At 40.0% G+C, this 12,787-nt stretch overlaps 1 protein-coding gene across 3 annotated transcripts in view; it reads left to right on the forward strand.

The window, feature by feature from the left end:
* Nucleotides 1-12,787, forward strand: part of PLEKHS1 (pleckstrin homology domain containing S1) — a 64,618-nt gene that overhangs the window by 12,337 nt on the left and 39,494 nt on the right. For all 3 annotated transcript variants that reach the window (XM_054983986.1, XM_054983987.1, XM_054983988.1), the window contains 8 exons: nucleotides 1,269-1,345; nucleotides 1,451-1,557; nucleotides 2,848-2,982; nucleotides 5,463-5,538; nucleotides 8,356-8,472; nucleotides 9,709-9,813; nucleotides 10,617-10,736; nucleotides 11,624-11,724. In XM_054983986.1, coding sequence (XP_054839961.1) covers nucleotides 1,269-1,345; nucleotides 1,451-1,557; nucleotides 2,848-2,982; nucleotides 5,463-5,538; nucleotides 8,356-8,472; nucleotides 9,709-9,813; nucleotides 10,617-10,736; nucleotides 11,624-11,724 — 838 coding nt within the window. The remainder of the gene's footprint in view (nucleotides 1-1,268; nucleotides 1,346-1,450; nucleotides 1,558-2,847; nucleotides 2,983-5,462; nucleotides 5,539-8,355; nucleotides 8,473-9,708; nucleotides 9,814-10,616; nucleotides 10,737-11,623; nucleotides 11,725-12,787) is intronic.

The following is a 12,787-nucleotide window of genomic DNA, read 5'->3' on the forward strand; positions in this document are numbered from 1 at the left end:
CCGGCCGCCCCTTGTCCTGGGGAAAGGCAAAAGGCAGTGCGGGTGGCTGGGAGGCTGCCTGCATCATTCGCCTTTCCCCAGGACAAGGGGCATGTGGGCCAGCCAGCCGCCCCTTGTCCTGGGGAAAGGCAAAAGGCAGTGTGGGTGACTGGGAGGCCACCTGCGCTGTTTGCCTTTCCCCAGGACAAGGGGCGCACGGGCAAGCTGGCTGCCCCTTGTCTTGCGGAGCAGGTGAACGGCGCGGGCAGCCTCCGAGCCACTCACGCTGCCGCCAGCTCCACAGTGCAATGGGACAGCCGGCTTGCTGCATGGGCGGGGGCGACTCAGGAGCGCGCGTGTGCGCAAGAGCCTGACTACGGTTGTCCTGGGCGCTGGCCTCCCCGATTCCTGATTGCGGACCAGAAACGAGAGTTGATCATTTAGAATTGGTGGCCTGTGTTCGGCAGCAGCCCAGATCCACAAACAGCTGAATCGGAATTTTTTTTTGGATCAGGCCCATGTCTAGTAGAGAGATAAACAGTTGGAGGACTTCCCCCACAGGGCAGCAATGCAAGTAGGGTTGCCAGCCTTCAGGTAGTGGCTGGAGAGCTCCTGGAATTACAACTGGTCTCCAGGCCACAGAGATCAGTTCACCTGGAGAAAATGGCTACTTCGGGTGGTAGACTCTATGGAATTATGCCATTATTCCCTCCCCAAACCCCACTTTCTCCAGGTTTCTCCAGGTTTCACTTCCCAGATCCCCAGGAATTTTCCAACTTAGAGCTGGCAACCCTAAATGCAAGACAGCTGAGATTCAGGCCTAGATGAGTAGATTCCACTTCATCTGTCCCAAAACTGAGCAGTCTAGGACTGTAGAATAACTGTCCCTCACCAGCTTTTTGGATGCTTGCTGTTTGCATTCATTAAACCTTTTATCATCAATGTGTAGCAAGACAGAAATTGAGTAGTGGACCAAGTAGCTATTGGATTGTTCATACTACAACACAATGTATCAAGCTCCCTATATACCCACCATGTGATTTACAGCTTCTCACACAACTGCCACAAAGTTAGTCCTTAATGCTTTTGTGTTGGACCAGCAACGTTATAAATGGCCAAGTATATTTAATTACATTAAGTAGGTAAATATCCTTGATCTTATAGCCTTGTGTTGAAAGTCATCCTTCACTGACTTGGCTATGAAATATGGAAAGCCATTGCATAGTTAGGAGTGTTGTTGTCCTGTCGAAGTACTTCCCTCTTATAAGTTATTAATTTCTCTTTGTCAGGGGATTACAGTAATGGAGATGTCTGCATGCAGGGTTTCTTCATCAAATCCCCACCTCTCCATCTTTTCAGCAATCAGGTACCATTAACAAAATGATAGCTATACTGCAGCATTATAATGGACTGTTTATTTCCAATATGTGTGTTTGATCAAGAGGCAAATGAAACTTCTTTCTTTCTTCAGACTTCCTGGAAAAGGAGACATTTTGTCCTTTCCAAGTCTAGCAAAGATGGTTATCTACTAAAGTATCATAAAGGCCAGCACAAAAAGGGTAGCATCGAAATCAGTGAGTAAGTATCGGAACACGTCTGCCAACCAAGTACTCTTTTGACCCAGTTCCTGACCTTTCACATCTCTTCTTCCTTGGATATTTTTTAAAAGTCATGTTCTAGATTCCTTTGATCGATTAGACATAAATGCATCATGTACATTCCAAGAACAAATAGCCAAAGAGCCTGGCAATATATAGACTACGTTGATGGTTGTATAAAAGATGGACATAAGGCAGTGTCCCTGCATCTCATACCAGGTTTCATATTTGTGCAATAGTGTAAGAATTTGGGAAGAGAAAGGAAACCTTCAAACAAGTGACTCCATTTCCAGCAGAATTTATTAAATCTTTTGATGTTCACCCAATCTGCTGGTTGGGTTTAGCATATCCTGGTTGTTGTGTATATACAGAAATAATGGTTAAAATCAAATGCAATATAGGACCAAATTATATGGGATGTCAGGGGATCATTAACACCAGTCATGGGTTTTTAAAAGTGTCAAAGAAGCCATGGGTACAGGGTGACTTGCTATATAAATTGATTGTGTCCAGAAAGCTTCTTGCTCCATTCTGCTGAGGAACTTTAAAAGGTATATGTGTAGTTCTTTAGGAGGAGGTCCTAGCATGCATTTCTTGGTTATTAACAATGAGAAATGCCCTTGGCAGGTTTTGGAGGCTGGAAATAAGCATAGAAACAGAAATGCTAAACACTCCTTAATTTCCAGATGGATTTATTAGACGCCATTAAATGCAGCAGATATACTGACTAGCTGGGGCTAGTCCTGCTCTCTCTCTCCGCCCAAAGTGGCACGATGCAGTAGGTGAGGCTGACCATGACTGGTGATGGAGATCTGTGATCCACATTATATATAGTTTAACTCTTGGCTAAAGAGTATCCTTATTTGCAAGAATCTTTTAAAAATGGTATAGAAATTGGCACCTAAATTCTGGAACTGTCTCCCCAGGGAGCTTCATCTGCCATGTTCTGTCATTAGGTGAAGACTTTTTCCCCTCAGTGGCATTCCCTCAGTGTTCCCTCAGTGATCCCTCAGTGATCCCTCTGTCCTGAAAAATGTTTTACTTGTTGTTTTTGTATTTTGGTATTATTTTAGCTCTGATTTTAATCATTTTCATAATTTTGTTGGTTTTAATGATTTTTAAGATGTGCTTTTATTCTATTTTATTATATGTTTTAGTTGGTTAGCCATCTTGGCTACCCTTATGAGTGCAGAATGGTGTGGTATAAATTTTGTTTTTAAAAAAATGTATAACAATGATTAGCTACATCTTTCATATGTTCATGTGACAGGAGTTCAGAGATAGAAATAGGTATAGGGGACAGTGAGAAAATGGCAGCTGTGAAAAGGATGTTTAAATGCCAGCCCACAGAAGTTATGACCATCAAAACAGAGGAGAGGACTTACTATCTTATTGGAACAGATAGGTAAGTGTCTGGCCATCTTCAAGGATACAGAAATAATTTTTAGACTTGCAGATGTTAAAGCAAAAACTGAATGAAAAGTTTTCTAGTTCGTGTCCTTAGACTTTTTCATAGCTGCTTTTCTACAAATTGAGAAATGAGTCTCAAGCTTTCACACATTTAAGACAGACAAAATCCTTATTCTGTCTTCATTCTGTGGTACTCACTTGTTCAAAACAGGCTTGTACTTACATAGGCAATTTCTTATAGTCTGACTCTTGACCACGCCCTCCCCAGGCCTTGCTTTTTGGCTTGATCCTGGCTATGGCTCTTTTGGAAGGTCTCAGATCATCAGGACTCCTTATACTTGCACTCACCCACACTCCCTTTTCACAGCTCATGCCCATATCAAAGAAATCACAGTGCTGCTTACAAACAAGTAATGCAAATCCTGCTCAACAACTTTTCTATTCTCCTCTCCTCATAAAACTTCTTGGTCTCAGTAGAGGCATTGACAATGAAACAAAACCAGTCTGTCCTCAACAACAATAAAAAAAAGAAAGAAAAACAAACACTATTTTGTTAATCAAGGATGGTGTTTTCCATGATTCATTATGGCATGCCAATTTCCTTATTTAGATTCTCAGATCTGTCTGTCTTCAGTAAGAACATAAAAAGGTTGCTTCTCTTTGTTTTCCCCCTTTGGAGAAGAGTTTTCTCAAACAAAGAGGAGATCTTTATTTTCCTGCCCACTGTGTAAGATTGCATTTAGGGCAAGAAAGTAAACATCTTTGTGGAGAGGTTTGTTGCCACTATCAGAAACTATCCACTGAGGGTAGAACTACCAGTTAGAGGCAAAATAGCAGTCCTGCATTGAGTATTTTCCCTTAATTTCCCCTTCTGCTGCATTCAGGAAAACTTATGTCCTGATGTCATTTCAAAAAACTACCTCCGCATCACATCAGTGGCTGGCTCAAGTGAGGGCCAGGAAATACACAGCTATAATATGACGACAACAGCAAGCTTTTTACTAGATGCTGTGAAGGGGGAGAATTGTACATGGGTGCTGATTTGGGAAGCAGCCGATTTTTCTGCCAATACACTGTTTTATTCTCCTGTATCTGGAAAAGATTTACTCTATGTAGATCCTTTCTGTGGAGAAATTGTTCAGTCATAACGAAGGCGAGAAAAGCCTTGCTTCAGTGTGGAGAAACTTACTATGGAGGGGAAAGCCTGTCTGCCCTTTTAAGAAGCAGCAGATTCCTATCTGGATGTTGGTAAAAGGCAAGGAGTAGTAAAAGAAAGGAAATTACAGGTGGAGGTCTCCAGGAAGAAGTTTTATGTAGAGAGAGCAAGTTGGGTTCCCAACATCAAGGTGGAGCCTGGAGTGTTCCAAGAATCATCAGCCTACAGAGATCAATTCTTCTAGAGAAACTAGCAGCTTCCAACAGTATCACCTCCCTGTTGAGCTGCTTCCCCAAATTCCTCCTTCCTTAGGCACCATTCCTCAAATCTCAGGAATTTCCCAAGCTGGCACTGGCAACCCAGAGAACTGAACTATCTGTATGCTGTAACTCTCTCCTCACAAGAAAGCTGTAGCTCAGTGGTTAAGTAGTTTGGCTGTGAAATCAGCACTCTACTGGTTCGAATCCCACGACTACCATAAACTCAGTAGGTGGCCTTGGGTAAGCCCTCTCAGCCCCAGCTCTCCAGCTATATTGTGGGGATAATAATAACACTTTGGTCACCTCCCTGAGTGAGGCATTCATCTGTCTAGAAGAGTGGTATATAAGCGCAGTTATGATGATGATGATGATGTCTAATTTAGCTAGTGAGAGATGGGAAGGGCTACAATTAGTTCATCATCTTATAGAACTCCATTTCAGCATGCTAATTTCCTTCAGTCCTCATCATGAGAGATATTACTGGGGGAAATTATTGTCTGAATCCATTCAGGGAGCAGAGAAGGAAAATATCTTTCAAACATAGCAGCTGATTACTTGCAGTATTATGGCTACTCTACACTTTTAAAATAACACTCCTGAATTAAAGTTCAATGCAAATTCTGCATCAATAAAAACAGAATGATACAAATTGTGTTTAACTGCAGATTTGTATAAATTTTCATAATTTATTCACTTCAAGAGAGCAACCTTGTTCCATGACCAATGGAAATCCTGGTCAGTAATCAGGCCTTGCCAACACACTTAGAGTCTTAAGGGTAGAAGCTTGTTTTTTAAAAAATAAGGTTCTTGGGATTTTTAATTTTGTATTGTTATAAAATAGGTGCATGCCTGGTTATGTGATGATGGTGGTGGATTAATGGGTCAAAATTTTCAGATCTTCTCCAGTCATAGTCACACAGTGTTGGGTATGTTCGTATATTGGTGTTTTTAAAGGCCTTTGACTATTTCAAAGGGGAAAGTGCTGACAAACTTCAGAATCACAACTCTGTTATTAACATTTGCTTTCTGTCTCCTTAAAAACATGATCTCAAATTCCAGCAAGGAAATCGAGAAATGGGCTAACTTCCTATTTGCAGCCTGCAAGGAAAAAGAAACAAACACATGGCAAACTCCGGTAATATTTTTAATGCTTCACAATAATATGTGCAATATTATCTCTTTGTAAAGAAAAGGTTATTTTGTTTTCCCATATGTGATTCTTAAATATAAACCTACATTGTTTAGAATGGGACCCTTGTCCCATTGTCTAGAATGGGATCAGTGGTCCCTTCCTCTTCACCTGTGGTCTCCAAATTTATGTTGGAGCTCAAAGGTGTTTTTGAATGACATGTATGAAAATAGTCTTAAGGAAGGCACAGTGAAAGTGGAGAAATATTGAATAAATCCAACTGAAACACACAAAATAAAAATGTAATGAAAATTGCACAAACAGAAGAAAATCACATTACATTCAATATCAACATGAACCATACATCAAACTTTTCAACTGCAAAGTGGGTGGAGATGGCTGTTTTTGCCACCTTCCCCCCACCCTTTTCCATTTTCCATGCTATGCTGCTGAGTTCTCTTCACACAACTTCGTGTGAGTGGTTTTGGGGGCATTGGTAGGATCCATTGGGAGGGGGAGACAGTGCTGGCTGGCTGTCTCATCCCAGGTTTAGGACTCCCATTAAGGGATCCTAAGGAAATCATGAAGCCAAATGCCCAGTTCAGGGGCCATCATCCAGTTTCGCCCCAGGGAACCACCAGGATGGTGCCAGATGGGGACAACATCACCTGCCATCAAGGCAGGCTGGGATGGATGATTCCATCATATGGCATTTAGATTGTTTAGTGTTTTGAATCCATGTGTTGGATCCATGTCCTATGTTGGACCCATGGTCCAATGGCTGTATTCAATAAAGTTATGGCCAGCTTTACCCCAGCTCTGTTTGTGTGTCTTTCTTTCTCCATGACTTCTACATCATACCACTGTCCATGGGGCCACAATAAACTTCAACAATAAGACCACAGAAGGAGAATGGAACAATAATAGAATAGAATGATGTTTGCTACCAAGTCATTTTGTTATATAACCTCCCTCAGATCCAAAACATGTTCCTGTCTTTTTTCAGTCTCTTTATTAATACCAACCCATCTGTTGAAAAACTCTTATAATGAGACTACCTGGAATAATCAAAAGTGGAAGATAAGCTTTGAAAAAATTCCTCCAAAATAATTTTTAAAAATGTCATGACCAAAACCTTTAAACTTTTACAAATACATGGTTAGACCAAAAATGTATTTCATACTATCAAAAAGATCATTAATTTGAGTGTTCATATAATTAACTTCTTGATTAGTCTTCTCAATCAGTGGTAACATCAAGTCCATAGAACATTTGTTTAGAACGTTTGTTTAAAACTGAAATCTGCTTGATTTTGGAGCGTATACTTTAGATACTGTACAACTAAATGGCTTTAATAATCTCCATTTATTTAAATATGTGTTGATCACTTCAATACTCTGTACCTGTTTGGGATAAATTGTTATGAGTCAGCAGCTGATTTACAGCTCAGAACTTGAAAATCTTGAGTGGAAGTGTGAAACTGAATATTCACAGTCATGTATTTTCTGGTAATGATGTGGCCTTTTCAATATTGTATTTATATTATAATTGATGTGGTTCTATAAACACTTTCACTGTGTCTCCCTTCATTCTTGAGTACTTCTTTTGTTGGCATATTAGACGGGTAACCTTTTTTTCCATTTTCTTGTAAACGGTCCTATTCTTGGCCTAGAAGCAGGATGAAAAGCATAAAACAAAAACAAAGCAGAATAGAAGCCATTGTGGACCATGAGTACAGGTTGAGGGTCCTTGTATGACGAAATATGTATAAGCAAGAAAGTTGCATAAATTAAAGAGCAACACTGATAATAAATGCAGCAAACAGAATATATCATTTCACTTTTTGAACAGGAGGAGAAACATGACAGGACTAATAACTGGCCTTATACATATACGAAGGTCATTGTGTCTCAGCAGCCATTTTTCAAACAGTGCCAGAAAACTAACTCTCAATAATGCTAGAAAAAGTTGAAGGCAGTAGGAAGAGAGGAAGACCCAAACTGAGATGGCTGGACTCAGTAAAAGAAGCCACATTCTCTAGTTTACAAGATCTGAACAAGTCTGTTAATGATAGGCTGTTTTGGAAGTCTTTCATTCATAGGGTCACCATAGGTCGGAGGCAACTTGACAGCACATAAGTAGAATTGCCATCACGTTTCCCCTAATTTATAATTTTAAGAACTTGGATTTTCAGCTCAGGCAAAACACCTGAGGATTTAGAGGATTTCCTCTAAGATAAGCAATTTTCTTAGGTGGATTCTGTGCATTGCTAGTGACGGGCCTGGAATCCCCCCCCCCCACACACACACTTTGAAAACTGAAGACCAAACTATGTGTCACATTGAAAGGCTGTGACTGGATCTCCTCACGTGTGGTTTAGCCTCAAACAGCAGCATCAGTGGAGTCCCAAACAGATCAAGACTTCGGTGTGGGAAATGTTTTTTTTAATTACTTCTGTACCATTTCCTCAATCAAAATTGCCTCCTCCCTAGCTCTGAGGAGGAAACTACCAAACCCAATATGAGTCAAAAGCATCCCATGGATTAGTTTAAATTGAGGAAACAGAACAGAGGAAAAATTATAGCTCTATTTCCCCAGTGCCTTGGCTCTGATCCATATCCCCTCCAACGGCTGTTTTTCACATCTAGTAATTCTGTCATAGATCACTAGCTTGTCCCTAAGGCTGGTGCGGTATCTGTTTCCTTTGTATCTGCTATGTGATACGTTTGGCAGTCTACAGAGCTTTTTATTATAGCAAATAAATAATTCAATATTTTAACCTTGAGATACTATCCTTAAAATGTCCTTATTGCTTCTTATCAGAACCAGATAGCCACCCAGCAGGTATCTAGACACCGTTCACAATCTTCACCAGCTTATTTCAATAAAGACACATCTGCAATCGACACAGACAATCTACATAAGGGCAATGAAAATGAAGTAAGAATGTTTTATTATTTTTCCCATGGTTCACGTCTTCTTTACAAGCACATCTAATTAATTCATAGTATGGTTGTTATGACTCAATTGCACTATAGCTGGAGCGGGGAGGTATAATCTGTATCTGGTGAGGGCCAGTTTGGTGTAGTGGCTAAGAGCGCAGAATTCTAATCTGGAGAACTGGGTTTGATTCCCCACTCCTCCACTTGAAGCCAGCTGGGTGACCTTGGGTCAGTCACAGCTTCTAGGAGCTCTCTCAGCCCCACCCACCTCACAGGGTGATTGTTGTTGTGGGGATAATAATAGCATACTTTGTAAACTACTCTGAGTGGGTGTTAAGTCATCCTGAAGGGCGGTATATAAATCGAATGTTGTTGTTGTTATACGTCTTATAATTATTTATAATGTGTGAAATCCTATTTTTAAATGTAACTGGAGGACTCAGGCATGTAGAGCTAATCCTACCCTTCACATATTTTGTCTGGGTCAGGTTCAAATAATAGAAGTGTGTTGTTAACCACCATCTTTCTAATATGCATGGTTATCACCTTGTATGGATAGGACAACATGCTCTTTTCCTGTTTGGTATACATGAACACGTTCTCAGAACAAAGCTGGATTTCCAGTCATACAAACTGAAGCTGGAAAATACAGATGTTGCTCTATTCACACAACTGTAACAGCATGTATTATTAGGATCATAGGCAGCAAGCAAAATCACCCATTATATGATGACTAATAATTGCTTCCTCTGCTCCTCCTTGCTTCAGGCAAGTTGTCAGCTTGTGACTTTTCACCCACCTCTCGCAAGTTTAGCCATGTAAATGGTTGTTTATTACTTTATTTTAAACAATAATAATTTTTTACAGTTGAAAAATTGCTCCATGAAGTGTTTGCAATTGATGTGACAGCCAGACAATCAGTACTGTGCCCTGTTTCTTCACTGCATACAAATTACTCTGATTTTGACCCAAATGTACTCCATCTGTGATGACTGCAGTTCCACAAAGAGGCTTGCTGCTAAAATGATGTATTTTAATACTTTGTTTAGGAATTAACATTAAAAGCTATGATCCTTTTTAATAGATATATATTTCTAACATTTTAAAGGGAAATTGCAATCTAAGATCCAGATTTTCATCAGACAGAACATGAACAGTCAGTAATTGTAATGAATCAGCTTGAAAAAGAGCCATACAGTGACTAACTATTATTGTTCTGTTTTAATTTCTTGAGGAAATTCTTGTAGACAAAAAACGACCGAATTCAGATCCTAGTCCTCAAGAACCCACTGAAAAAAACCCTATTTATGAGATTCCAAGAAAAATTGGACCACGTCAGGTGGGTATAGAAATTAGAGCAGGATACAATCCTTGGATTAATAGAAACACTCACTGCCTCATTCTCACATCTCAGCTATTGGCAATATCTTCATGCACAGTTATTCAACTTTTCCTCAGAAGACAGGATTGGCCATTGCTAGCGCAAATCCCAACAATGTATGGCTCCAGTCCAAGTAAAATTATTCAGTGGTTGGGCAGTGGGATCACACATAACTGCCCCATACTGTCCTGCCTCCTCAATCTGTCAGTCAGTGCTATCTGCAGCAGAGTTTCACCCTTGTAATTCCATTGACTTCAGTGGACTTAGGCTGTAACTCTACTTAGGATGTCACTGACATATGCATAGTATCTATATGTTCACACGCTTTTAACCCCTGGTTCAATCATACACTGATGATATGGTTCAAACTATATTTTGTCATTAAGTGAGCAAGCCTTGAGAATCTCAAGTTTATGTTCTTACTCACTCCTACTTCTGTACTTAGCCCCAAAATGTGATTTTCCTGCAAACCAGTTTGAATTTTTTGTGTGCATCCAAATTACAAACTATAATTTGTTCTCCTTGTCAAAAACTGGGATTCCAAACTCTGGTTTAATTCTGTTTTGAAGCCTGTTTTGGAGGAAAGTATGTAACTCATAGTTGGTTGTTTAGACAAAAAAGCAAAGTATGGTCTGCCACAAATGCTGAAGTGTTTTATTTTTGAAGTTGTGTAAAGGAGAAAGTGAACCTTGTACATCATACATTATGAACCTTCTCAAAGTATATTAAGCAATATATAATGATGTTACACTTTATTTTAGAGATACCTACTAAGTAATCATTGTGTATATGAAGAACAGACAAAAGGAAAGTCTGAAAAGGAAGAGGAAGAAGAGAGTGAGAATCCATATTATGCTTCTCCAAGAAGCATTCAGGCTGAGGTAAGCTACATGGCATAGCTTCCCCTGTTGTAGTCTGATCATTTATTCAATTTAACCCCAATTTTCCATCTACACTTGGAATCCTCTAGCTAGCTAGCAATCAATAATAAAACACTGGACTATCAGAAAACTTAACACCAACAATACTAGAATACCAACACAAAACTAAACAGTTGTTAGTACGCATGGTGAGACACAGGTGTGTAGTCTAGATATATGCCCTTGTGAACTCCTTGAATGATGTCCATGTTCACAAACTGGATGGAGGAACCCACTATTTCTTATCCATAACCTGTCAATAAGAGGTGATGGCTCTTATTTTACACAGGCTAAAGCGAAATGATTCCTCCGTATTATTATTATGCACTTCCCAAGACCCAATAATCAAATAGCACCAATTAAAGCAACGGTCCACATGCCAGCAGCAAAGGTCTTCTATAGTCTTAGTCTCTTAGCTCAAGAGTTCCTTGATTTAGTTTCACAACAGCCCTGTGCAGTAAATGAGATAAGGGGCAATGTTCAAAAGTCTGAAATTCTTCATGGCGGGTTAGCATCTTTATGTCCAAATTCAACACTGCTGGTTCCATTCAGCTTTTACCAGGATTTGTACAGAAATTAAACAACATTTATGTATAACCAAGCATTTGATTATTAAGAAACAATAAGGGTGTCAGATGAATTTTAAAAATTGCTTTGCTGAGATAAATTTTAATCAGGGGAAAGTGTCTTAATGTATAGAAATGTGCTCAGGAACATGATTTTCTTGATATGTCCTTGATAACAGAGCAAGGATAATAGAATCATAGAATATTATATTTAATATAATATCATAGATATATTTAATTTATGCATCAGTATGTAAGAGGTATGTGGTTTTGCTTTCATAGCTGGATCATACTATTGCTGAACAGAACAACCCAGTAAAGAATCTTAGTTCAAATGACTCAGATGGTGCCAAAAGTGGAGCTTACATGTCCATGAAGAAACTGTAAGTATCCCAACATGGTGTGTTTTGCATTATCATTGAGCACACCCCTAAAAATTTGTTCTCAGGGGGTACTCTTAAAAAAATCATATTGGTTTCAGATCCAGATTTCAGGGAGGGCACTGATTCCATTAACCTAAATTTTTGGTAGTGTCCTTGGTGGTGGAGAGTGTCCTCAACTCATACTAACTTATGGCGACCACTGCTGAGGTTTTCATGGCAAGAGACTAACAGAAGTGGTTTGCCATTGTCTACCTCTGCAACCCTGGTCTTCTTCGGAGGTCTCCCATCCAATTACTAACTAAGGCCTTACTAGTCTGGGATTGCATTGTGGAAGGGAGGTCGATTCTGGAATTTTGGGCCCATTTTTTCATTCCTATCATTTCTCCCCTAGAGACAGCAGGAGTGAGGAGAGATGGAGGGAAAGGAATCTGGCAGTGGCCCACAGCTATTAGTCAGAGTCAGTGTCTCTATTCTATTTAAATTTTAAATAGCCATTATGTTCTATGGCAGTGGTTCCCAAACTTTTGGATATGGTGACCCAGAAGTCCAAATTTATTTAGTACAGTGACCCATCCAAGTTTGGCCCAAGTTTTTCTGATGTCCTAGGTGAAGTATGACCTTGGCACCCATCTAGTTCAGCATTTAATTTTCTACAGTGGCCAACTGTATGTTTCTGAGGAACCAAGAAATATTACATCCTACTATGAACACCAGGCTAGGGGTGTGCAAGCCAAAAATTTTCGGCTATAGCCGAAAGTAGAAAGCCGAAAGAAGATTCTCTATCGTTAAAGCCGAAAGCCGAAACAAGAATCTCTTTCGGCTTTCGGCTTTCGGGATTCTTTCGGCATTATTTCGGCATTCTTTCGGCTTTTTTCTATGGGAAAATGCCTCCGTCTTCCAGGACACCTGGAGGAGGCATTTTCCCACCGAATAAGCCCATAATTGGTGGGGACCTTCCTCTAACCCTTCTCTAACAACCACCCAAGTTTCAGACAGATTGGACTTTGGGGGGCCATGTTATGGCCCCCCAAAGCAGGTCCCCCCATCCTCCCATAAGAAAGCG

This window comes from Eublepharis macularius, chromosome 6 (genome assembly GCF_028583425.1).
Source record: "Eublepharis macularius isolate TG4126 chromosome 6, MPM_Emac_v1.0, whole genome shotgun sequence".
NCBI classification, from domain to species: Eukaryota; Metazoa; Chordata; class Lepidosauria; order Squamata; family Eublepharidae; genus Eublepharis; species Eublepharis macularius.